Below are 25,301 nucleotides of genomic sequence, written 5' to 3'. Positions count from 1 at the left end.
GCGCAGGATGGAAAATTGCCAGGTACCGCTGACGACGTGGAAACGTGGCGTGAGATGGCTCGCTTCGTGACGCGTCGAACGTATCTGTGAAGACGCGACCTTTGCCATATAGTGTGAGCCTTGCGTGTGAGACGTGTCTGCCCTGTCCTGTCCGTCTCGCTCGTGCTTGCCCGCTATGAGGCTGTTACATACCTTGCCCAGCTATCACAGAGCGCTCTGCTTGTCTCGTGGTCGATGTTGCGAAACTCGGTTACCCACGGAGGATGTCCACATTACGGCATTGCCATTCACTGCTGGTGTTTGGGAACGTTGGAGTCTACCATACCCGGTAGTTCGCAGGTAAAGGGCCATTCTTCAGTGGCTTGGCAGTGGCTAGCTAAAACTAATAGATTTTATATCACGTGAGCGACCTTGGCGGTGTCTTGTAGTGCCTTGATCGGGACGCTAGTGACGTCATCAAAACCTTCTTTCCACATACGAAAATCAGGCAGATGACATAATATTACCGAGTACTGCCCACGCTCTTCTCAAATAAGGAAACTTCAAACCAGCCCCATTCACAAGCTACTTGATACCAAGGATCAACCTGGATCGCTCTTCAAGATGGTATTGTTCCGCTGGCCAGCACCGGCTGGCTTTGTCACGCTCTGATGACTGCTAGAAGCGCGTCTTCGATCAACTTGAAACTGGGTTTCAAGCGGACGCTGGGATCCAAGTTGCGGAGGATACATCTGGCATTCCTCCCATGTGGCGGCACTCTCATCTCACTACACCGGTCACAAATTGGACCCCCCGGTATGCGCCTTTTTCCATCTGCGTTCATACGCAAAAGCACCTCTATGGCCTTCAAGTTCATTTCACGAGCTGCAAGGTGCAGAGGAGGCAACGATCCATCAGCTGCACCCGATGGGAGCTCCTTGTTAGCGCCATTGCGAATCAACAGAGGAATCATGCTGGGGCGGTCGCTGATGATGGATTGATGTAAGGCGGTATTACCTCGATGGTCCTTTATGTCGATGGCTGACAGGTCTCTTGCTGAAATGCACAACTCCTTGAGAACTTCCATTTTGTTCGCTTTGACCGCTTCGTGTAGAGCCAGCTGGAAAGCACTGCCAGCAGACGGTCTCCAGGTGACGAGTTCGGGATCGCTTCTGAGGATTTCTTGGACCAATACCAGCCTTCCATCACGGGTTGCTTTGGACAATGCGTGGAATCCATTGTGAAACGGTTTTTTCCTGTCATGGACCTTTAGAAATTCGCGCAGTAGGTTCAGAGCCGAGGCTTCTTTTGACTTGGGCATTTCCATAACATATTGCAAAGGATATTTACCAGCGCCATCCTTCATCTCTATCTTGCGTCCGAAGGTGAGTAAAGTCTTCACCGACTCTAGGTCTTCGCTCATGACGGCCTGGTGAAGCGGTGTTTGTCCCTTGTTGTCAGAGCAGTCGATTTTAGCACCCAGCTCAAACAAAACTTTGATACTGGCAACGTCCTTCGCCACAACGGCGCTGTGAAGTGGGGTTCGCCCAGCAGTATCGTGGGTTTCTACCTTGGCGCCCACCTTGACCAGCCTCCTTAACATCTCTATGTCCTTAGCAAGGACGGCATTATGGAGTGGCGTGCGACCATGGTGATCCTTTGCCTCCGTCCTGGCTCCACTTTTAACCAACGGTTCGATCAGATCAAGCTTTTTCTCTCTCGCAGCCAAAGCCAGAGGGGTTTCATTCTTGTTCGGTGTGTTGATCAAAGCAGGACCCTTCTCAAGGATGTATTTTACGACTTCGATGGATCCATTCCGAATTGCGCAATGTAGGGCTGTATCGTGAGACTTGGTATTGACCGTTGCAACCTGCACGCCTTTTTCAACAAGATGCTTGATAATCTCCAGTCTACCTTTTCGAATAGCGACGTGAAGCAGGGGGTTCCCAGTTTCATCCACTACTTCGCGATTTGCTCCTTTTTCGAGCAGCAGCCTCACCGTACTTGGGTGGCCGTAATGGACCGCCATCATCAACGGAGTAAATCCTTTGCGATCAGTTGTGTCCGCCCTTCGTACTTCGATATCGGCATCATGTGGCGCGTTTAGTAGGAACTTAACCAACCCGTCCTTTCCATATCTCGCTGCGCGTAGAAGTACAGTGTCGCCGGAGCTGTCTCGGGCACGAATATCTGCACCCTTTTTGATGAGCAGTTCCATGACGGCCGCATTTCCTGTACTTGCAGCATAGCACAATGGAAGGTAGATAGGTTTTTCGCAGTCGATGTTGGACGATAACTGATTGGGATCAGCCCCCAGCTCAAGGAGAAGTTCTACTATCTCGGCGGAGTCCTTATTGCCATCTTTATCAATGGCTTTCAGCAACCATGATGCTCGTTTGCCTCTAGGGGCCTCGTTTTCAAAAAGATGGAGTCTCTTGAGCGTATGGCAAACACCGCTACGTCCTTCCTTTAAGCCTCTTCTGTACCCTGTGCAGTCATCGTGTGACTGAGTTGAGCTAGTCGGGGCATCAACATGAGTGGATTGTCCCGAAGCTTGTGTTGCGGCGGTATTAGCAGTAGTCTTTGTTCCATTGGTTTGCTCTTTTTTGGGTGCTTGAGCTTCTGGCTGCACATCGGTCGGACGGTCTTTTTGCCCTTGATCTCTCGCTTTACTGGGCTGCTCTTGCTTCTGGCGATCGTCAACGATCCGTTTTAGCCTTGATGCCTGATTATTGTTCGTGTTGATTCTTTCAAGGAAATCTGATGTCGATGGACCGGTCCGGGCTCTTCTTGATGCTTAGTCCGACTTCAACGTAGGAGACCCCGAACCACTTACGGACTGAGCATGCCTGAAAGTTCCAATAGAGCATTCCGGTAGACTTCCAAAAGTCTCTGGGAATCATCCCAGGTGGCCACGATAGGAGACTTTCTAGCAGCGAGAAGGTTCAGATTGTAGATGATCGTTGCCATGACATTTGAACATCCACGAAGGGCCGCCTTGAAGCAACTCTCCTCGCGACTCGTTTCTCGAAATGGATGGCGGAGGCGATCAGTTCGATTGAGGAGGAGGACTAAGATGCCCACTAGACTCTTCTCGATGCCGATCAATGGAGCCTCCAATCGATCTACGGAATGGGAGAGTCCCTCATCAGGATTGTCGACACGGTTCAGAAGCTCGTGTGCCTTGACGCAATCTAGCAAAAGAGGATCAATCAGTCGAATTGCTATGTAGGCACTTGTCGGCGCCATAGTTCTGGATGAAAATTCGGGCCTTTGCTAGAGAAGTCCTAGCTATCGAGTAAACACTATTTCGCCGGGTTTACAGGCTGCAAGGCACGTACTTATTCCTTACACATGACTTCAGCCGCATATTGCGGGGGCGATCATGCTGGGGAGATAATTCGAAGCGCCGCAGACGGCTCGAGGAGACCCTAGCACTGAGTGACGTGGCGATGCATGCAGATGAACCAGATTGGCTCTCTCCTGCTCCCTCAAAGCAAGCTGCTGCAGACCATGCAGCCCCACACCGATATGAATGGAGGAAGATATCCAGGACTTCGTGTCCAGCCCCAACCATGGCCGCAATGCCGGACCCGGGGGAGCTCATTGTATGAGCCGCTGAGAGCCGCATTTGGTGAGCCTTGGCGTTGACTGTGGTGCCGTGGGGAAAGTCATACAATGATATCCAGAGGCGAAGATGACGGTCGCAAGCCAGAGACTCCCGAGTGACATGCTTAGGAGACACATCTCTCGAAGGCTAAGGAGAGTAGGATCTATTGCGATAGTCCCCGGAGCAGAACACGATCGGTGAAGGACTCTAATGTACTCTGGAAGCTCTGAGCCTCACCGAGGGAATAGAAGGAACCAAGAAGGGCTTCTGCCTCACCCATTTGGCACTCAAGGAAGCTGCTACTGAGCTCGTGTGCCTCTGCATTTGAACCACCTGATCTCGTGCGCTGTCAAGGTCTGACTGGCAGTGATCTCACCCCCGCGAGAAGTCTCCCTTCGATTCAGCTCAAAGACACCCGGGCATTTGGGATGTAGAGCCGTCACGTCTAGCGCAGTGAGCGTGGTTGAAGTGCGAGGAATCGTTCCGGATAAGAAAAACTAAAGGGGTATTCAGCCTCATCATTACCTTCATCATCGTCAATTCGTTTCATTCGTCAAATTCGTGCATGTAATCCTACATTCCATCCCGTCCCAACCCATCCAATGCTTTCAAGAATTCAGATATCCTTCGGAAACCCCTCCACATCCTGCACGTCCTTGGGCAACACGCTTTCCGAGGGCACACTAGCATCACTGGCGGCTATCATGTCTTCCGTGGCGTCCCACGTGGCCTGGGCCTCGGCCATGACCTGTCTGCTGGTTTGTGGGTTGAGAACGAAGTCCTTGACGACTGGCACGGGCAGAAAGTGGTGCAGCGCGACGAAGACGACGGCCGCGATGGAGAAGCCCACTAAGAAGGAAATGTAGTACGCGTGCGTCCAGCCGAGGGAGACGTGGATGCTGTTGTTGACGTTGGAGATGAAGCCCGGCATCGAAGGGAAGACGCCGCATGCCCACTTTGCACAATTTATGTTAGCCAAGGTAAGGAAAAGTCCAGGGGACTGAACGTTCGCTTCGAAGCAGGAGGTTGGTGACTGGGTGCGTAACAACTCGAAATCAATATCACAAAAAGGCTGGGTATGGTACGTACCGCCACTGGCGCTCGCCAATTGATGCCATATGTGTACCAGTAGATACTGGTCTTGTCCCCTCGGTAGAGGTCATCCACCTTGATCTTCTGACGGTGCACGATGTAATACGAGGAGATCATGAGCCCGATCATCGGACCCAGGAAGACCCCGTAGCTCGACAGGACGGCGAGGAACGTCGAGGCCGTGGCGAGCAGTTGCCAGGGGTTGACGGCCATGGACAAGACCGCGGTGATATACGCTCCTCTGCGGATGTTGATGTACCGGGGGAAAGTCGCGGCGAAGTCGAAGCCACCGGACAGGGCGTTCCCGGGCACGTTGATGCCCCATTGCGAGATGACGAGCGCGGCACCGCCGAAGAAGCCCGCGGCTCGAGACCTGGATCCCCCGGCGTGCATCATGGCAATCAGCAGATCGGGCAGACTCCACAGAGCGGCGCCGTACCGCCTTTGCGTGGCCGCCGTGACGAGAATCCCGACAACAGAGCTGATGATCGAGTACGTTGCGGCGCTGGCGATCTGACCCCATATCGCATCCCTCGGTCGACGAGCGAAACGCGCGTAATCATTCTGGTTCAGGATCCCCGCTGCGATCCCTCCTATGGCACTGATGATGCCGTACAGAACCGCCCAGCCAGTCGAAGTGTCCTGGGTCTGTGGGTGACCGGTGATCGTGTCGCCGAATCCATCCATGGTGGCCAGCGCCCATATCAAGAGCACAATCTCAAAAGTGAAGATCGAGGCGACGGCAACGTAGAAAAACACCTTCAATTTATGCGGCCGGATCCAGATCAGGGGGAGCGATATAAGGCAGAAGATCCAGTACGTGAGGAATGATGCAGACGTTAGTCCGGTGGCGTGAAGGTGGTTTGGAATGCGTTGTTCGAGATTCGGCCATATGGCTTCGAGGCAGACGTAGACACATTGGCCGCCGATCCAGGCTTGCACGGCATACCACACCAGCGACAAGAGGATTCGATTGTAGATGACGAACGAGCTGCCGTACATGCCCCAAACGTATCGATTCGCGATGGGGAATCCAAGGTGATAGAAAGCGCCTGGCATGCTGTTCAATACTATCTGTATCGGTCCCAATCCCGGAGTGGTCAGCACCGTTCAACCCTTTTGATAATCCGGACCTTTTTCATGGGCGAATGCGAAATGCCCAAACGACTTACAAAGACCGTCGACAGGACTGCCCCGAAAACTATGGCAATGATCGCCTGCCACCAGTTCAACCCAAGCGCAATCAGTGAGCTCCCCGTCATGTAAGTCGAGATATTTGTGTTGGTCAACACCCCTGTAAGCGTGCGTTAGCTGAGCCATTTCCAATGGAAAATGCCCAAGGACTGTCACATACAGAGGTTGTGAAAGGTCCAGAACGTCCATGTTCGTCTGCCCTTTTCGATAGGCTTGATATCATTGTTGATCCAGCGATTCGGGACCGTCCCGCCTTCATACGGCACCTCGAGTTTTCTCAGAAAGCCTTTGAAGCCCGCCATGTCGTCAACGGGAGCCGCGGTGGAGACTGCAGAAGGTAGACGTCGTCTGCCATCAGTGGAGAGCAGGATGGGGTTATAAACTGGAGTTCCCCGTCGTTGAGCATTCTCGTAAGGATTGATTAATCAGGCCCTGATAACGACGCTGGACGGTCAATTAGTTACCTGGGGCTGGGCGCTTTTTGCACCACTAGCCTCCAGTAGATCAGTGCTTAATCATCTACTTTTCTCCCACAAGGGTGTTGAAGGGTGCCATTAGGACCAATGATGCACGAGGAATCGAAAGAGGTCAGGGACGATTTGCTGGGTTTTTTTGTCGGTCCAAGAACCAAGGATGAGAGCACTAAAACCGGATCCATAGGATCACTGGAAAGATGGCCTATGAAGACTCTCCCTAATGGAAATGCCTGTGGATAAGCCCACTGCCTCGGTGGCCCGGCCCTGTCACTTACCCATTCTTGATATTTCCTCCGCTCTGGAAACAACGCTTTTGCGTCCGCAGATCTCCGTCCGGCATCTGGCGTTTGGGGGCTTTGGCGCATTTTACCAACACCATCCCGATGTAGTGGAGATGTAGCGAGCATTCGAAAGGTGTCTGAATTTCCCCCAAGTGTTCCACTGCTCCCTAGAGCAGATCCTAGAGGAGCTTATAGGGTGACTATGCTGGCTGCCCGGTCGACATGGGAGATAGATATCTCTCAATAATTCAAGACGGCTGGTCTGCGACAGACCTATCTTACCTTTAATCCATTAGGCAGCGGAAGATACCCAAGCGAGCCCTTGCAGATTACTCGAGCATGTACCGTATTGGTGTCGACGTCGGTGGAACCAACACCGACGCCGCCATCCTTGATATCAGTGCGCTTGAGACCGACTCGCGTGGCGTGCTGGCCACCTGCAAGACTTCCACAACATCCCACGTGACTCTGGGGATTCAAAGTGCAGTTCGAGAGGTTCTCGCTCGGTCAAAGGTCGACAGAAGTAAAGTGTTGAATGTCGCCATCGGGACGACACACTTTGTAAATGCCGTTGTTGAGAATGATGCCCGGAGACTTAGTCGTGTTGCCGTGGTGAGACTGTGTGGCCCTTATACCAGGAAGGTAAGTCAGTAAAGTTTCCACTGCCCGAAGGTCCATGGCTCACATTGTCTAGATACCCCCCTTTGCAGATTTTCCTTATGCATTGAGGAACATCATCGAGGGTCCTGCCTTCTACCTCGATGGAGGACTTGAGATTGATGGGCGGGAGATCTCGTCTCTCGACCCTGTCCAGATCAAAGCGACGGCAGCGGCGATTGTGGAAGCAGGGGTCCAGTACGTTGCTGTTGTCGGAGTATTCTCTGCGCTCGATCAGAATGGTCTCCATGAAGAGAGATGTAGAAATCTTTTGCAACAGTTTGAACCAGGACTGTCTGTCGTCTGCTCTGGGCAGATTGGCGGAACTGGACTCTTAACCCGCGAGAATGCCACAATCCTGAACGCGGCGATCCTGGGGTTCGCTCGCAAGACGATCCGGGGCTTCAGACTTGCCATGTCCAAACTTGAACTCTCATGTCCGCTGTACCTGACCCAGAACGATGGCACGCTCACTGATGCCGCCGTGGCGGCGGAACTGCCCATCAAGACATTCGCCAGTGGTCCAACAAACAGTTTGATGGGAGCCGCCTTTCTCCAGGGGCTGGATCATGGTGACCAAAGACTGGCCGACAAGCAAGTCGTGGTGGTAGATGTCGGAGGGACGACGACTGACATCTGCTCTCTGTTGCCCTCGGGATTTCCTCGCCAGGCGCCCAACTTCGTTGAGGTTGGCGGTGTACGCACTGCTTTCTCCATGCCAGAAGTGCTCTCTATCGGCCTCGGAGGAGGGAGTCGCGTGCGTAGATCTGAGGACGACGGGAGGGTCACTGTCGGTCCCGACTCGGTCGCTCATCGCCTCACAACCGATGCCATGGTGTTTGGAGGAAGTGTCATGACTGCGACGGATATTGTCGTGGCTTCAAAGGCAGCAGACATTGGTGACTACGACAAAGTCAAGAGCATTCCTGAACATCTAATTGCTGGAGGGAAGGCCGACATCAAACGACAGCTGGACCGGGCCATCGACAAGATGAAAGTCTCTTCTGCTCCTGTGTCTGTCCTTCTCGTCGGCGGAGGTTCAGTCATCCTCACGGAGGACCTCGATGGAGTAGAAGAGTGCCTTCGGCCACCTCATCACGACTCCGCGAACGCGGTAGGCGCGGCTATTGCGAAGGTGGCAGGGGAAGTCGACGTGATTGAGATATTGGCTGGCCGAGATGAGATCGCCGCGATCGAGGCAGTCAAGAAGGCGGCAATCGAAGCCGCCATATCGAATGGAGCAGACGAAAGAGACGTCAAAATCGTCGAGATCAAGAAAATCCCACTACAATATGTCACCAACAAAGCCACGAGGTTTGTGATGAAAGCAGTCGGGAGTCTTCGAGTCAAAGACGAAGCCGTTCATAATGGCGTTTCTAGTGGTATACTCGACCAGGAGCAAGAAGCGGACATGAACATGGCGCAAGAGGCGATGAAGGCCGAGACCACAAATGTGCAGAAGGGCAGTCTGGCGAAACCGACACTGGGTGTCGATATTGCGAACTACCGTCCCCGTGTCGACAACGGCGTCTGGTACATCTCTCCCATCGATGTGCAGCTGATCGCTTCGGGCGCAGGGATTCTCGGTACAGGAGGCGGTGGCTCGTCGTATCTCATGGCTCTGTACACACTGGGTATTCTCCGCAAAGCCGGCCAGGGAACCATCCGCGTCGTCCCTCTCGAATCTCTCAAAGACGACAACACCTGTGTGTTCGGTGCTGGATACGGCGCGCCTTCTGTGAGTGATGAGCGCATCAGTGCTGGCACCGACGTGTTCGCAGCCATAGACGCCGTCAACACCATCATGGGCATCAAGGACTTCCAGGGCATCGTGGCAGATGAGATTGGAGGAGGCAACGGCCTTGTGACATTTCCCAGCAGCGCTCGCTATGATCGACCGGTGGTTGACTGCGACTTGATGGGTCGTGCCTATCCAACACTTGAGCATGGAACTCCCTATATCTATGGACAGCCGGTACTGCCATTTGCTACTGCTGATTGTAAAGGCAACGCATCTGTGGTTCTGGTAAGGGTTTCTCTCTCTCACCTCCTTCCTCACACTTCTCAGCAGACGGCTGACTCGCAGTCTATCTATATGTATGATAGGCCGCCGAATCTAACAAGCGGGTAGAATCGCTGACACGCCAGACGTGCATTGAAATGGGCAATTCCACCGCAGCGGCTGGAAGACCTCTATCTGGCAAGGTCATCAAAGACTACGCCGTGCCCAACACTGTCTCTCAAGCATGGTATCTGGGGCGCGCCGTCCACCTAGCCAGGGAATCCAAAATTGATTTTATCGAGGCCATTGTGAGCTTTCCAACCCTCCTGATGACTTTCCGGAAGCTGTTGACTGAAATAAATGTATAGTCGAGCATCACCCCGGTCAAGGAGCTTTACATTGGCAAAATCGTCGACGTAACTCGTGACATTTCTCGCGGTTACACAGTCGGTCGATGCATAATCGGCCCTTTATCCGCCGAGGAGCAAGATGACACCCTGAGCCCATCATCCACTCGCGAGAACCGTGAAAGCCGCTACCTTACCATCCCTTTCCAGAACGAATACCTCTCTGCAGGTTTCATTTCGCAGTTTCCAATCCCATCGTCGTCCTCTGCGGACGACGATGAGCTCGAAGAGGAGATCATATGCACAGTCCCCGATCTGATCTCGATCCTCGGTAGCGACGGCGAGGCTCTCGGCTCTCCCGAATTGCGCTACGGTCTGAAAGTCCGCGTGATAGGAATGCCCGCCTCTCCACTGTGGACCGGGAGCGCAGAAGGGCTGCGGGTTGGTGGACCCGAGTTCTTTGGCCTAAAGTGTAGATGGGAGGAAGTTAGGGAGAAGGGGAAGGTGAATGGGATGGGAGTGGGCGAGTATAAGAGGCCGAGGAGTGTTATCGACGAGTTCAACGTGACCACATGAAGACTCAGAAGGCGCTGCATGTGTGAATGGGCCGTATATATTATAGTGACATGATGGCATAGATGACGTTGGATCCTGAGTGTCTGAGCAATTCAAAGAGAATATCTTCGCCGGCCGATGTCGCTTTTCCACCCCTCATCTTCTGTAAACATGATTGCCCATTCACATCGTTTCCTTGATACGTTGGTACAGTTCAAGTCAACCGCTCGGACTTGTATCTGCATTTCTATCATCCATTTGCAGCTGCAAGTGCTTTCCTCTTTCTGGGATCCATGCTTATCGAATCCGATGCATCCGCAGCAACGTCTGGCCCAGCAGGGAGATGAGTCGTGGCCCCGTTCGTCTTCATCTCCTGTTTAACATTCGTCTTGGTTTCCACTTCCTCCTCCTTCACGGCCTGTTCCAGGAATCCCGGCCTCCATTTTGCCAGCACCTTACTGGTCGCTCCTCTAGCTTGATCATCTCCCTCCCTCCAGATGACTTCGATTGTATCCAACACCATCTCCCTGGCTGGTGGTCTCATCAGCAAGAGATATTGCATTGCAAGAATACACATGCTAATCCTTTCTGGATCTCTCGCCAAGCTCTTTACCCGACTCAAGATTTCGCGATCAATGCTGGGCATTTCAGAAAGGAAGCGAATCAAAAGGTTTTTATCCCGGGCGTCGAGGTAGGGTAGAAGGCGATCAATGAAACGATTCGCCCATCGGGTGTAGTTTGGTAGATGGCTGAGCTCTGGGTGTGTCTTTGCGGTAATTTTGTCGGCGTACCATTCTTCCGTCAACCAGGAGATCGCCATGTTAAGGCGCGGTCGGAAGTCTTCAAGGACGTACATGAACAGGGTCTGGCGGATGCGGTTTGCGACATTTGGTATTTCTTCGGTGTTTTCTGATTTAATGAGCTGCCTGGCGGAATCCTCATCACCTTCATTTAGTGTCTTGGAGAGATCATCGAGTCCTGTCGGCGCTCTGGTGGCCAAGCGCATGAGGATTGTTGCCCAGGAGTCTCGGTCATTACTGCTGGCGGCGATTCGATTCAGACCTAATTGTTGTTTCGTATGAGAGTGCCCTGCTGCCTCAAGAGAAGCAACGAGTTGAAAGACATGTCCGACGGTTTGATCCGATAACGTCGCAACTTCTGCCCCAGTCAACGGTGGGGGCTTTGGTAGCTCGAACGGACCCAACCCGATAGCGGGTTGCGCAAGCTCTTCCAAGGCTCTCTCTGTAGTTGACTCAACCATTGCCTCTAGGCCAGGAGCAAACTCAGGTTCGTAATCGTCCTCGTCGTCGATCCCTGTGGGGCCAAGCATGGGCACCTCAGGAACGGGAGTGGGTTGATTGACTTTCTGTAAGTGAGTGTATCTGGATCGGATTGCGTCGATGGCTCCATCCAGAGAATTTGAGTCCACATGTTGCAAGAAAACCGCGGTTACGGTGCTGACAATGTCGGCAGGGAGAAGGGTAACGTCAAACTGCTGAAGACTGGGATCTTCAGTGAGCGTAAATAGGTGGGCATAGGTGTTCGGCGGTGGCGGCATTGGCGGAAACTTGCGAATTCCTGCTGTGAGTCTCTGTCTCTTTGCGTCATCCAACCCGTCCGTGGGTTCTGCCGGGCGTTTCTGGGCCGTGGGTTCTGCAAACAAGGCAGAACGGGACTGCTGAAGGCGCATGAGGTACGCCTGGATCTTCTGTTCCAAAGGATGGTTCGGAACAGCCCTCAGAGCCCATCGTAACAGAGCCCTTGTTGTTCTCTCCATTGACTTTACAATGACCATCAGTCGTGGGGTCATGGGAGAATTGGCCTGTTTCAGTGGGTTGAAGTTGAGAATAGCGGAGACGATCTTGGTAGAAATAGGAGGGCGCGTTCGAATAAGAATCGCCAGGCAGTTAAGGGTCGCATCGACAAGAATGGGGTCCATGGTGTTTTCCTGGAACACACCCAACAGTCTGTCCAGCAGACCCGACGCCTCTGCCTCCAGGTTGGGGAGGTTCAGTAGAGGGTGAGTTCGCGGAACCAAGGCGATGGATGTCTCATTTTGCTCGGGGCGCTGAATCACATTAGCATGGAATTGACAGGGCAAAGGGCACAGCAGGTCGACTAACTCGAGGGTCTGAGATCAAACCAGGGGTCTCTACTTGGACGACCTTTTGCACAAATTTGATGCAACAGATTCTGACCGCGATGGGAGCAGAGTCCATACGCTGGAGAATGTTCAATTTCATCCGACTCATCTCCTGCCACAACGCAGCTTCTGTGGGGTGTGATATTCTAGACACTCTTGTTAGATATAGTCCCTTCTAATCTTGACACTATCTGTCCGACCACGTACACTCGTCTGAACACCAGAGGGTATAGACTAGCAGCTGCTTGAATCACGCTTTTGATCACCGCAGGATCTTCTCCCGGTGTTTCCAACATGGCTCGTAGGGTGGGCAACACGTCTGAGGAGAGCTGTTCTTTTTGTGCATTTGGCAGAGAGGGGCTTGCGAATGCCTCTGCGAGAAAATCCGCACCCCATCTTCGAACTTCGACGTGCGCTGAGGGGCCGACGATGGGCAAGATCCCGGGTAGGACCTGGTTGTACACTTGAGGATCTCCTAGGGCGAGTTTACGCGCCGCTTCAAGTTGAGAGATCATCTCCGCGGCCGAAGAAGTCGTCCCAGCCATGTCGAGGGCACGGCGGCTGGAAATCAACGGACGCAGCTATCGAGGAGATGAGATCACGAATCTACGAAAAAGTGAGGTTGAGAATCGGTCGGGGTTGGAGGGACACTATCGAGTAAGGCGGCATCGGGTTGAAGAGGAGGTTCCTATAAGACAGTAATTCGAAGTCAATAGGCTAAGGAGAAGAGTCCAAATGAAATGGACAAAGCCTGGGATGTAGTGAATAAATGAACCTGGCCCGGAGGTTCGAGGTGATGATGGAAAGCGCAGTTAAGCGCAGTCTGCGGCTCCAACTGCGGAGCGTGGAGCCTTCAGAGCCTTGCCTCCAATAGGCAGCCTCACCAGCCTCGCCAGCCTTGGCAGGCCCCTTTCAGGTCCTCACCTGAGGGAAAACGTGACCTTGGACCTCAGGCCCATGGTCTCTAACACAAACCTCGATTCGAACACCACATCATAACTCCATCTAGCTATTGGGGAACACATACCAAATAGAGAACCATGCTTTATCTATCATCTTTGCACATATTTCGTCCCCGAACAGAAACTACTTGGAAGTAACCCGGATCCGAGGAAGTGAAGATGCGCCATTGACGAGGACCAACCTTGGCAATATTCCACGGCCAGAGCGTGCAATCTCACAGAGCTCGGCGGCTTAAGCTGCAGCAAGCGCAGGGATCAAGTGCCCAGCATAATCCTGTCACGGCACTGTGGTACGGCTCTGTCGAACACGCCGGCCAGGTAGAGACTATTACATTCAATCGAGCCTTTGCTTTTGTATCCCCTGCGTTTGTTTTCTTTTCTTTTTTTGGCTAATCACATCTAGCGTTTGAAAAGACCAGACGAAAAGATTACAATTCCGTATTGAATTGACATGTTGAACTAGGGCATCCATTTGACCCACATTCCAGTTTCGTTATCCGGATTCGCTGGAATGAGAGCTGGGAGAAAGGGGAGAGGGGGATCGAGACACTGCTGGATGGCAAAATATTATCTTGCGGTATGCGCTGGAGCAGGAATTTAGTTGCCCCTCCATAGCTTGGACTTCTCTTGTTCCCACGACGCGCCCTGAAAGTGTTCAAAAGCATGCTGAGAATGGATTTCTACTTATGAGAGGATGTGAGTGTTGTACAATAAGCCGCTAAGTAAAAATTTGACGTCGAAGGTGAGCGAATCGTAAATGATCACTCTGTCTTAGCTTCTTCCTTGATTTCCGCTGTGCTTTCTTTGTCCTTCTTAGCTTTCTCCCTTTTCAAGGTCTTCCACTCCATCCCTAGACCTCCGAGGATAGCTGCACAAGAATACCCAAGGGCAACATAGAAGACAATCACCAAGGCGTGGTTGTAGACCCTTAAGACCTCCGGTAGTTGCTGAGGACTGAAAGCCTGCCTCAGCTGCGTGGCTCCAGTATTGGCGATATCATGGGGACTGATGTTGCTGAAGCCCTTCAGTCCTGATATGAGCTTGTTGTCTAGGACATTTTGGGCAATGGCGACGGAGATGGTGCCACCTATTCCCTGGCAGAAGAACACCAATGAAACCCCCGTTGGGGCATCTTTCTTGTCCAGAACAGCCTGAGCAGCGATATTGGTTTGTTGTAGCCCCAGGCCGACTCCGAAACCGTACAGTACCTGAGCGCCGATCCACATAGGGTGCGCCGTGTGCGTGGTGAATAGCGTAAGGAGGCCGGCACCAATGGGTGTCAGTACGCCACCTGCCAGTATTGATGGATTGTAGTAACCAAGTCTAGAGACAAAGGCCCCCGAAATAATGGATGCAACGACAAGGGCGAGAATGAAGGGCAACGTCGAGTATCCGGACCTGATGGCTGAATCACCTTTAATTGCCTGGAACCATATCGACAAGTAATAGACAGCAATCATGAACGACGACCCGAGACAGAAGGCATAGAAACCTCCGGTCGCAATTGTCCGCTGTTTGGCGATTCGGGGCGGTATTGTGCCGGACTCCTTCCGCCAGAATTGAATGATGATGAAAATAATAAGGAGGACGCCAAAGAGGACGAGGAGCGCGATGATACGCCCGTTGGACCAATCGTACTTTTGACCGCCCCATTGCAAGGCCAGGAGCAGGCAAACAATGCACGGAATGAAAACAAGCGTGCCAGGGATGTCAATTCGGTCAAGCTTCTCTTTGAATGGCAGGTCGCCAAGTGCCGGTGGAGTGTTTTCGATAACTAAGAAAAGGAATGCGAGCACTACCGCACCAATCGGCAGATTGATGTAAAAACACCACCTTTAACTCGTATTAGCCTTGAACGATCAGAGGTATCATCGGAACGAAAACTTACCGCCAAGAGATCTTGGTCGTGAATACTCCACCAAGGAGGGGACCTGCCACGGAGGCCACACCGAAGACAGCGCCCAGAAGACCCATATAGAGAGGTCTCTTTTCAAGAGGGGAAGCATACATCATCAGGATCATCGCCCCGTTAAATAGTCCTGCGGCACCGAGACCAGCAACCGCCCGTCCCCAAATGAAAGCGACTGAGCTCGGGGCGGCTCCACATATCGCCGAGCCGATTTCAAACACAAAAACCTCTGTGAGGAAGATCCATTTGGGCGAGTAGAAGGTGTATAGCCGACCAAACAGGAGTTGGAGAGCCGTGGCTGGGAACAAAAACCCGGCATTGTACTATTTGCGATGTTAGCTGCTGTTCTTGGTTCCCCACGCCCATATCTGCGAAGAAAATCATCGACCTACCCAACCAACGTCCCCGAAGCTTTGAAATTTGTCCGTGATTTTGGGCAGCGCGGTGGCAATGATTGTTCTGTCGAGGGCGACCAAGAAGACAGACAAGTAAATGCTCAGCAAGATCAAACTCAGCTTAATGCCAGTCGGATAATTTTCGATGCGGCTCGTCGTTTGTTCGAGGGGGTTCTCATCTGCGTCCTTCGTCTCCTGCTCCACTGAGGGCGGAGAGGTGCTGCTTGCGTCGTTCGCTATGGGCGCTGTTTGCTGCTCTGCTCCTGTGTCGGTCGTCGACGACGTAGTCATTTTCCCTTTCTTCTCCCTTTTCTTCTCCCTTCCACTTTTCTTTTTCTTTCCAGGTCCCGCGGGTAGTTGAACGATGTGAGCAATCGATATGGATATGAGATAAAAGGCTTTCGTGGTTATGGAATGGGACGAGAATGTTGGGTCAAGCTGCTAATGCAAACTTTATGCACATTCCATGGTGTTAAGAGGGCATGGCGTCATATCTCCGAAACGGGATCGCACAAGGTTCGTATTCCCATCTAGAATCCGAGACATCCAATCATTGCGCAGCTGCGGTGCTAAGCTATGCTAAGCTTGGCAACGCGGCTCGGAGCGTCTCCACTCGGAGGCAGAGCTTTCCGTCCCACAAAATGCTAAATTCGTCACCAATTAAAGCGCTGTAGAAATGTTGCAGCCTTGCAAGGGAGATCAAGGGGGGATTCATCTCTTTAACGCGTGCCAAAAGTGTACGTACTACTCCGTATATCTGTGTCTGCGCCAGGTCTACTCGGTATCGAGAATCTGGTGCGTCTTCGTTTCCCCTTGTCAGCCTACACGATCGGTCCGCCTAAGCCAAGGTGACCTGCAGCACGATAGGACAACGTGATTCTCTGTCTTCAAATGCTCAAACATTCTGGAAAAGTGTCATCGCTACGTACTGGGTACTCAGTACGGAGTACAGCATTGGCCATGAGGAACACTGACCCTTGCATCAACCCTGAAAACCCATCTACTTGTACGGTGCCAACAAACTCATTTCAAGATCTTTTCCAATTTCATCTGAGTGGGGCGGGTAGATTGCATTGCCTTTTAACCAGTTCCGAGAAAGGGCATCCCCCATAGTCCCATGCATCCCCACAGACTACATTCACCTAGCCATCTGCGGAAGTGTCTGCTTTCTAGAAGGCGTTCGTTATGATTGAGACCTGAGTGTTCTTTTTTGCCACACTCAGTCTGATATTGACTCGAGGAAACGGCGATCTGCTTGTATTCCTAGACCTGGGGTACGGTTGAACATACAAGTACACGACACAAGCTAAGGTCGGCTTCCTCGTTATTCAGGCAAAAAATCCACGTGTCCGGGTCTGCGGGGGAGGTGGCCTTTGATAATTATCTTCAGGTTCAGATATTAACGCGCCGATGCAACACGTAGAGGGGGATTGCGCTGCAACATCTCCTAGAATATGAAGGTGGCGACAAGTATCTCCATAAAGTTCTTTTCTTCAACTTGATAAGTAAAGATTGTTCCGGTGCAATCCAAATTCACGTTTGACTTGTGAATTCAGAGCTCTCGCGTTCGGTGACCCCCTCATTCGACCGAAGGCTAATTAACACGCTTCGTAGGTTAGTGGCCCACAGTTTTTGGTTGACAGGCAGTCTGGATGTGGGAGTCTTCGAAACCCAACATTTTATGGCATCTGCCGGAGTATAATGATTTCTATGATCAAGGCCGGAGTCAAGTCGCAAGAGGCTTCAATGATTTCTCAAAATCAAATGTGGCGTGAGTTCTCGCAACGACAGCCTCGGTGGTTATAGATCCGAGAGTCAGCCTGCTAGCCACTGCAAGCTCCACAAATTTGCATCAGAACAGGCATTTCTTACAATGATGTCTTCATTTTTCAGATGGATGCTCTTTAAATGGATATCTCCCTGTCCCAGACATTTCTTCCCGAAAGTCTTCTTCTTGGTGTCTGTGCCTCGAGGTCGTTGGGAGAGATCGCCATCCTTGTGTGACGAGAACTGGAGATTTTGGCGGAAATGGCACACATCTTTGACATAGCCGCAGCGATCAATGACACTTCGGGCCTTTACAAAGATGGGGTCAAGATCGATTTGAACCGTGTCAAATTCCCGTCGACGGATGTCTTTCATGGCATCAACAAGGCCTCTCGCATTGAGGGGGACGTCTTCGACCTCGAAGTCACGGGAAACATTCCGCCCGAGATCGACGGCACCTTCTTTCGCGTACAGCCAGATCACCGCTACCCTCCAATCTACGAAGACGACATCCACTTCAACGGCGATGGAAATGTGACGGCTATCCGCATCTCGCATGGGCACGCGGATTTCAAACAGCGCTTCGTCCACACGGAGCGGTACCGGTACGAAACGGCGGCAAGGAAGGCACTTTTTGGCAAATACCGCAACCCGTACACCGATAATGAAGTGGTTAAAGGCGTCATTCGCACCGCCGCGAATACGAATGTATTCTTCTGGCGCGGAATGCTGCTAGCGACTAAGGAAGACGGACCAGCATACGCTATGAACCCCGAGACGTTGGATACGATTGGCAGATATGATTTCGAGGGCCAAGTTCTCTCGCCCACGTTCACAGCTCACCCGAAATTCGACCCCGTCACAGGCGAAATGGTTTGCTATGGCTACGAGGCGGGTGGAAATGGCAACGATGGCTCCTGCGACATAGTCGTCTACACTATCAGGCCCGACGGAGTCAAGACGGAGGAAGCTTGGTACAAAGCGCCATTTTGTGGCATCATTCACGACTGCGGCATCTCAGAGAACTACCTTGTCCTCCCTATGACACCGTTGAAATGCGACCCTGAAAGGTTGAAGAATGGAGAGAACCACTGGGCATGGGACCCCGAAGAGGATCAGATGTATGGCATAGTGCCTCGGCGTGGTGGTAAGCCCCAGGATATCATTTGGCTGCGTTCCCGAAATGGTATGTACCGGAGACTCCTATGATCCCCTACGGCTGACTCATGTACATTAGCATTCCAAGGCCACACTGCCGGATGTTACGAGAACGAGGACGGCCACATTGTCTTCGACCTGACCATCGCCGACGGCAACGTCTTCTTTTTCTTCCCGCCAGTTGACAAGCCAGTGACGATTCCGAGGCTTGTCAACAAGACAACGCGCTGGATCTTCGATCCAAAGGCCAAAACTGGCTCGTACGTGGAACCCTTTCAAGAGCTTGATACCCTCCCCGGCGAGTTCTCCCGCATCGACGACCGCCTGGTTACCAAAAAATACAACCACTTTTGGCAGTGTATCATCGATCCTAGCCGGCCATACGACGCGGAGCTGTGCGGCGTGCCGGTCGGCGGGCTGTTCAACTGTCTCGGGCATTTCATGTGGGACGATAAGACCTTCAGCGACGTTTTCTATGCAGGTCCCACATGCACATTCCAAGAGCCGACGTACATCCCGAAGCGAGGAGGTGAGGAAGGAGAGGGGTGGATAATTGCGCTCCTGAACCATCTGGACGTCCTCCGGAACGACATTGTGATCTTCGACGCGAAGAATTTGGCCGCAGGGCCAGTGGCCATCATCCACCTACCGTTTGCCCTGAAACTCGGTCTGCACGGGAACTGGGTCGACCAGAGCGAGATCCAGGCCTGGCAGGCGCGCAGGAGTGAAAATGGTGACCTTGGCCCGGTGAAAGCAGCAGACCGGCCTCTCCCGTGGCAGCTGAAAGATGCTGGAGAGACGAATGGGAACGCGAACGGCGTAAATGGGCATTGAATGTTCTCCGGTGTGAACACGGAGTAAACACATAGCCCTATTTTCACTTTAGGGGGTTAGATAAGGACCTTCGAAATATGGAGTACTGCCACAAGAAAGTATTCTTTTTACAACCGATCCAGAACTGTTAGCATTTGTGGGGCCAAGTCCAGTAGTTTGCCGACATATTCCATACGGACATTGTAGATACAAGTATTGCATGAGCAGTAGTCCTTCATGCAGCCAGCCTCACTCGTTCTAATTTTGGCTAGTTAGTTACCAAGACGGTGCTCGGAAATATAAGTAGCGACGGTGGCGGTTCAGCCTCGCCGCCCCGTCGGAATCATTATCACCGATGAACCCCCTCTTGAAGTAAACCCCGAGTTGCCCCAGTTCGCCTACCTCGTACCGTCCAAACAATCCTTTGGCCCGCTTCTCAATTCCTGGGGTCGGCGAAATTCAGGAAAGTTAACGGCAACATCAGAGGATCAGACTAGTTAGACCTGACGCCCAGAACCTCTACTCGGCAGGGTCCCTTCTGTTCTTGATTGTTGTCTAGTACCTACAGGCATGAAGACTCAAGCGTTGGGGGGAGATGGATGCCTGAACCTGTTTACGGTCATATCGGACTCAATCGATGAACGGTTCACTACCAGGGCCAACCGACTGTGGTCTGTCACTGATATTCCCCCGCTGCATCGCATGCATTGATCTCTGGTCCTCTCATCCTTGGATGTAATACAGACTTCACAACGGGAAAGCATTCCAATTACTCGGAGGGAATGCCCCTAGATCTAAGCTCAGGGTATCCATAAGATCCGGTTGTGTCGGGTCGATATTGCTAGGGTAGTTCGCGACATGTTAGAGCCGGAAAACGAAAGGAGATTTTCGTCCATCGGAAACAGCATAAATCGCAATTTGAAAAGGGCGACTTACAGCTCAAAATCTTCAAATGAATTCACAGCTGCATCAAATGCAGCTGCATCGCCGAATAGGCCGGATCCACTGAGACCGTAGTCTTGGAAGTGGTGGGTTCTTGCCGCAGCAATACTCAAGCCTTGTGTCTCGTTTGCCTTGGGATTTGATTGGCGGCTCTCATCTTCGTCGGTGTTCAATGTGACAGTGTCTCTAAGCAATGTTTCGAGATCCGGAAGTATTCTTTTACACCAGCCCACGGCTTCCATGGCACGCATCGCCCTGAGGCAGAATTCCAGATTCGTTCTGTAAGTCCCTCTTCCAACCTTTTCCTCGGCCAGTAGGAAAACCTGGACGAGCTCCTGTATACACCCACTGTCAAACAACATCAGGCTCGAGAGGTTTCGGTCCTCGTGCCTGGCCTTCAATATGACGATTGCATTCTCTGCAGCCTCGATGCATAGGTTGCTGAAATCGTCGTATCGCTTCTTCTTGACCGAGTTCCGCAGCTCCGCTGACCTAGTTACCGAGTGTAAGAGGAACGGCCGGGTTACATGAACAAGTGTGATCCAGTATCGTAGATGGAGGACGGACACCGCTCTTAGATGCGATGGCGCTAACGACGAGCCCCAACGGAGATGCGATGGAACCGAAGCATGCCAATCATACAGAGATGCGATGCAGCTGGTGACTTGCTGGAAGCGGACTCTGCGTGTCGTCTGGGCAGGGGTTACGTATAGTGACTGGCTTATTTTCTTTTTCAGTTTGATTAGCGACACGCAGATGGCCTGGTAGCCCAGTGGAGTGTTACGCCCTGGATCAAGAATCTAACATCTTAGCGTAAATTCCGCAGGTTGAAGTGCTGGAACCTTTTTGACTTACTTGTTCAGAGGCAAATGGCGTCTGGATGCAAATCGCTTCGTCCACTATCGCGAATGGATGGCCAAGCTGATTCGAGACCTCTTGGTCGAGTTGGTAGAGTGTCCACCACAGCCGCCGGGCACGTTCTTTCTCCACGGAGTCCAATGACTTATGGGCCGTGTTTCGATGGAGACCAAGTGAGTATGCGATCCTGACAGTCAAACCAATAGTACAATAAGCCATCACACTGTGAAATGAGGCGTTGAGGGCGAGACTCTATCAATATTGTCAGACTCACTAACAAGGATGGAAAGGAGCTGGATCTTGAATACCATAAGAACCAGTGCTTTCACACTTCCAAGGTCAGCTTCATCGGCAGCTCGGACTCCATACTCTCTTGCCATGCGAAGGTAATCGTCAGACGATTTCTCACCCCCTTGATCTTCTTGACCTGTCGGCTGCATCGAGCAAATGGCGAAGATAGAGTACAGCGAACAAAGCCATGAAGCGCTCGCTTCGGAGCCTCCAGTCTCCAGTGTTTGGTCAAGAAGCATGTAGAACTGTTCAGGCGAGTATACCCAGTAAATGGCATGCACCTGCTCAAAGAACTTTGTGATGAATCGCAAACAAGTCTCCCGATTCGGGAGATACACGACTTCCAAGTCCTCCACGGCTCGAAAACTCCCAACTGTCTCCGGCGAGGGCGGCATGACGGTGGTAATGAAAGGATGCAGTACGCTTGCATCATGTTTTGGCCTTGTAGGTTCTGCACGATTGGGCTGTCGAGCTATATGGGCGGCATGATCGAATCTGAGCGAAGAGTCCGCATCTACGTATCCTGCAGGGAAGAGTTTAGAACGGTCCTACAAATTTCTGCCCACTATCCTGTGACTTACTGTACTTTCCTCGAGGATCAAGGTACATGCAGCCCTTTTCCTCTTGGAGTATTACATTTTCTTCTGTTTCCACTAATTCATTGTTCGACAGCGCGGAGTTGGATTTGGTTGTGAAGACTGTATTGCGGGTCGCCTCGGGCTCTGATCTCTGTTCTACCTCGGCCAGCATTGATTTGACGTTTTCAAGACTGAGATCTCCCGTGGGCACAAAATGGCGCAAAAGGCGCATGCAAGACTCGTACTCCTCCTCGGATACCCTATAGTACGGTCTTTTTCGAGGGCGTACGCTAGCCGAACATGGAATATTCACGGAGGCACAGTACCTACACGGCCCCAGGCCTGCGGGAGAGAAACATTGTCAGAAAGTCGGTTCCGGTTTGGAATTTCTTCTGCGGATTTTGTCGAACCTTGCGGAATACACTGGGCCAAATATCAGTGAAAGGCGTCTTTTTCAGACAGTAGAAACAGGTAAGTACTGACCTTTGTCTTCCTGTTCTTGCATGCATCACAGCTCTGTCTCGTCCTCTTCTTTGGCCTGGCCGTATCATCTTGCTGCGGGCTTTGTCGCTGCTCAGCGTGCACAGAAGATGGAGATACAAGATTTGTCATTACACCGAGAATGAGGAGATGCAAATTTCGTCAACAATTTGGATCATTAACCTTGTAAGCAGCAAGATCGCGGCGTCAGTTCTTTCGAAGGATTTTGGCAGCAGACGATTGCAAGAGCTGCTGGCCGGGAAGACGGAGGCCAGTGACAAGCCGTTGTTCTTGTAGTTGCAGGCGGGAGGTGAGTTCTTGTATCCCCCACGGGCGACTAATGCACCCCGGACCGAGCTCCCACCTCGGTCTGGACTAACCAAACTAAAACGAATAATCTCCAAGAGAACCAAGAGAACCAAGAGTGCCTAGCGAACGAAGAACTAGTTTAGTGTCGTGAGAGGGAAATTTCATCCGAATCTTTCTCTCCGGTTTACTGCGTAATTTATGATATAAGCTAAATGGCTCCCTTGTATCGCTCGGGGTGATTGATATCTTGAATAACTGCCCTTGCCCTTGTAGACCTCGATCTCTGGCCTTCCAAGGAGATTCTCCGCCTAGCTAAGATCTGTGCGGTCCTTGGCCCAATCTTTCTTATCGAAGACCATCATCAACGGCTGAAGACCGATGGTAAAATGGTCTTTGGATTCGTTTAACAAACGATACCCGTCTTCCCCGGGAGCAAGCTCGATAACGTCGAAGCTGTTGAGAATGTGGACGATCATGTTGCGAATTTCCATCATAGCAAGGTGCTTTCCAATGCAGCCGTATGGCCCTGTCAATGCGATTATCAGCGATTTCTGGTCATTCACCGGATTCATGGAGTTAGATTCATGCCAGAGCTTACCTAGGCCAAAAGGCGCAAAAACATTGTGTTTAATCAACTCTGGCTGAGAGTACCAGCGCTCGGGGATGAACTCATTTGCTCGAGGATAGCATTCTTCGGCTAACGCGAGGATATTCAGCACGGACTTGACCTACCCAAAGGAAGGGGAGGGACCTACAGCGTGACATTGTCCACAATGGAAGGACAACAGTGGTGTTCCCTGGAATATATGTGCCATTGATGGTGATGCCTTCCGGCGGTGTCAAGCGGGGAAAACCTGAAGGGATTGGTGGATGCAGTCTCAGAGCCTCATGAATGACACCATTCAGATGCTTTGCCGCAGTGACGTCCTTGGGATCAAGCTCAGATCTTCCTTGCAGCAGTGGTTTAAGTTCAGCCCGAAGCTTGGTGATTTGGGAAGGATCGGTGGCCAGGTGGTAGAAGATATACGTCAAGGTGGCCGCCGTTGTATCTGAACCGCCAACGATCACGAGACGCGTATCTCCTCGGTACCACTGGAAGTCTATATCTTTCTTCTCGCTTTGCTCGTACGCCTCGACAAGGTAGGAAAGCACATCAGGTTTGACATCGGATCTCTACAGCGCATTGTCAGTACTCAACCCAGGAGTTTCGCGACGCAGCGGAAGGCACTCACCTGCGCCCGCCTCTTAGCTTGATCCGTTACAAACTCCAAGAACCTCTTGGGTCCATGTGCGATCAGCGGAAGGCGATGGAGCAGAATCGTTGCCCAGGGGATCGGCTGTAATTGGGCAATATCAGACATGCCATCCTCTAACAGGTCTGGGATCCAACGATTGGTTTCCTCGGTGAGCATTCGGAAGCTCTCGCTCAGGCCAACCTCTCCCATGACATCAAACGCAAAATATTTGAACCAGCGGGTCGCATCGAAAGGTTGGCCTTTCATCTCTGCAATGGCACGGCAGAACAGCTCTGAATGTATTGAGACTCGCGACTCATACTCGACGAGAGCCTTGGGAGAGAAGGCTTTTGAAAAGACTTTGCGCCGACGCTCGTGGATCTTCTTATCGCGGGCCGTGTGTAAGTTAACCAGTGGGAGCGAGGCGTCATACCAAGCAGTCTTCGAGCACTTCGAGTCAGATCCGAGGACTATCTGAACCGCTTCGGGAATATTGACAGAAAGATTTGCTGGGCCTATTGCGTCGCGCATCTTTCTTAGAATAGTCGAACCTTTTCCTGCTTGTGCTTGACTCACCGGTACGAACCACAGGTCCATATTTCTCGTGCATCTCAGTGATGACGCGGTAATTGTCTGAGTTCTTCAAGAGCGATGCATGATACAGATTCGACACTCGCGCTCGGAATGGCCCGCTGAATTTCCTTAGACGGTGGAAGAATGCTCTGTACGTGAATAAGCTGCCCAATAACCCGGCAAAATATGACCCTATGATAATGCCGGTGGCAATGAGGCTTGTCAGTATATCATATCCCGCTGTTCTGTACGTGAATCCAGCGAGAACAATTGCCGAGAGGGTGTAAAATTGGACGATTCTCGGGGCCTTTGAAAAGATACAAGCCTTGGTTAGCAAACGAGCCCTCAGCAATAGGCAAAGACATACATGGACATGATGTTCTCCTCGAATGAAGTACAGGAGATGAGTCAGGATACCCGCGATTGCGGCTGACCCGCTAAGATGAGAGTACGAAGGCAAGGTATCCATCTCGAAGGTGATGATTGTGATGGCGGCTTGATTCTAGTCACTGGATGTGTCTGCCAGCCACATGATATGATTTCTGGTCAGGAGAGCCATATATCACATTCCTTGTCACGGGCATCTCAGAAGCGAGTTTGTCAATAGTTTATTTCACAGGTCCATGCTTGAAGTCCTGGCTAAAGACACCCATCTTCCAGAACCTGCGAACCGGACCGAGAGCCAATCACTGTAA

The 25,301-nt window shown here is 51.9% G+C and overlaps 8 protein-coding genes across 8 annotated transcripts; 2 read left to right on the top strand and 6 right to left on the bottom strand.

Annotated features, from left to right (window-relative positions):
* Positions 1-640: 640 nt before the first annotated feature.
* Positions 641-3,228, bottom strand: A1O5_02251 (uncharacterized protein; the record flags this gene model as incomplete). Its single annotated transcript, XM_007742867.1, has 2 exons — positions 641-2,765; positions 2,816-3,228. 2 exons carry the CDS (start codon positions 3,226-3,228, stop codon positions 641-643), a joined length of 2,538 nt encoding a protein of 845 aa, XP_007741057.1.
* Positions 3,229-4,205: 977 nt separating this feature from the next.
* A1O5_02250 (uncharacterized protein) lies at positions 4,206-6,177 on the bottom strand (the record flags this gene model as incomplete). The annotated part of the gene is made up of 4 exons (XM_007742866.1): positions 4,206-4,544; positions 4,679-5,755; positions 5,854-5,975; positions 6,036-6,177. 4 exons carry the CDS (start codon positions 6,175-6,177, stop codon positions 4,206-4,208), a joined length of 1,680 nt encoding a protein of 559 aa, XP_007741056.1.
* Positions 6,178-6,971: 794 nt separating this feature from the next.
* Positions 6,972-10,214, top strand: A1O5_02249 (uncharacterized protein; the record flags this gene model as incomplete). Its single annotated transcript, XM_007742865.1, has 4 exons — positions 6,972-7,274; positions 7,327-9,315; positions 9,396-9,599; positions 9,660-10,214. The coding sequence occupies 4 exons, from the start codon at positions 6,972-6,974 to the stop codon at positions 10,212-10,214; spliced, it is 3,051 nt and encodes a 1,016-aa protein (XP_007741055.1).
* A 229-nt stretch (positions 10,215-10,443) lies between these two features.
* On the bottom strand, positions 10,444-12,881 carry A1O5_02248 (uncharacterized protein; the record flags this gene model as incomplete). The annotated part of the gene is made up of 3 exons (XM_007742864.1): positions 10,444-12,261; positions 12,317-12,482; positions 12,544-12,881. The coding sequence occupies 3 exons, from the start codon at positions 12,879-12,881 to the stop codon at positions 10,444-10,446; spliced, it is 2,322 nt and encodes a 773-aa protein (XP_007741054.1).
* A 1,178-nt stretch (positions 12,882-14,059) lies between these two features.
* Positions 14,060-15,893, bottom strand: A1O5_02247 (uncharacterized protein; the record flags this gene model as incomplete). Its single annotated transcript, XM_007742863.1, has 3 exons — positions 14,060-15,131; positions 15,187-15,530; positions 15,600-15,893. The coding sequence occupies 3 exons, from the start codon at positions 15,891-15,893 to the stop codon at positions 14,060-14,062; spliced, it is 1,710 nt and encodes a 569-aa protein (XP_007741053.1).
* A 1,737-nt stretch (positions 15,894-17,630) lies between these two features.
* On the top strand, positions 17,631-19,361 carry A1O5_02246 (uncharacterized protein; the record flags this gene model as incomplete). Its single annotated transcript, XM_007742862.1, has 2 exons — positions 17,631-18,555; positions 18,607-19,361. The coding sequence occupies 2 exons, from the start codon at positions 17,631-17,633 to the stop codon at positions 19,359-19,361; spliced, it is 1,680 nt and encodes a 559-aa protein (XP_007741052.1).
* A 911-nt stretch (positions 19,362-20,272) lies between these two features.
* Positions 20,273-22,181, bottom strand: A1O5_02245 (uncharacterized protein; the record flags this gene model as incomplete). The annotated part of the gene is made up of 4 exons (XM_007742861.1): positions 20,273-21,082; positions 21,138-21,392; positions 21,449-21,954; positions 22,013-22,181. The coding sequence occupies 4 exons, from the start codon at positions 22,179-22,181 to the stop codon at positions 20,273-20,275; spliced, it is 1,740 nt and encodes a 579-aa protein (XP_007741051.1).
* Positions 22,182-23,106: 925 nt separating this feature from the next.
* A1O5_02244 (uncharacterized protein) lies at positions 23,107-25,075 on the bottom strand (the record flags this gene model as incomplete). Its single annotated transcript, XM_007742860.1, has 6 exons — positions 23,107-23,324; positions 23,397-23,495; positions 23,554-23,971; positions 24,031-24,548; positions 24,610-24,913; positions 24,974-25,075. 6 exons carry the CDS (start codon positions 25,073-25,075, stop codon positions 23,107-23,109), a joined length of 1,659 nt encoding a protein of 552 aa, XP_007741050.1.
* Positions 25,076-25,301: the final 226 nt, after the last annotated feature.

This window comes from Cladophialophora psammophila, assembly GCF_000585535.1.
Source record: "Cladophialophora psammophila CBS 110553 chromosome Unknown aczJe-supercont1.3, whole genome shotgun sequence".
NCBI classification, from domain to species: domain Eukaryota; kingdom Fungi; phylum Ascomycota; class Eurotiomycetes; order Chaetothyriales; family Herpotrichiellaceae; genus Cladophialophora; species Cladophialophora psammophila.
The sequence above is the reverse complement of the archived record's forward strand: the minus strand, read 5'-3'. Positions and strand labels throughout refer to the sequence as shown.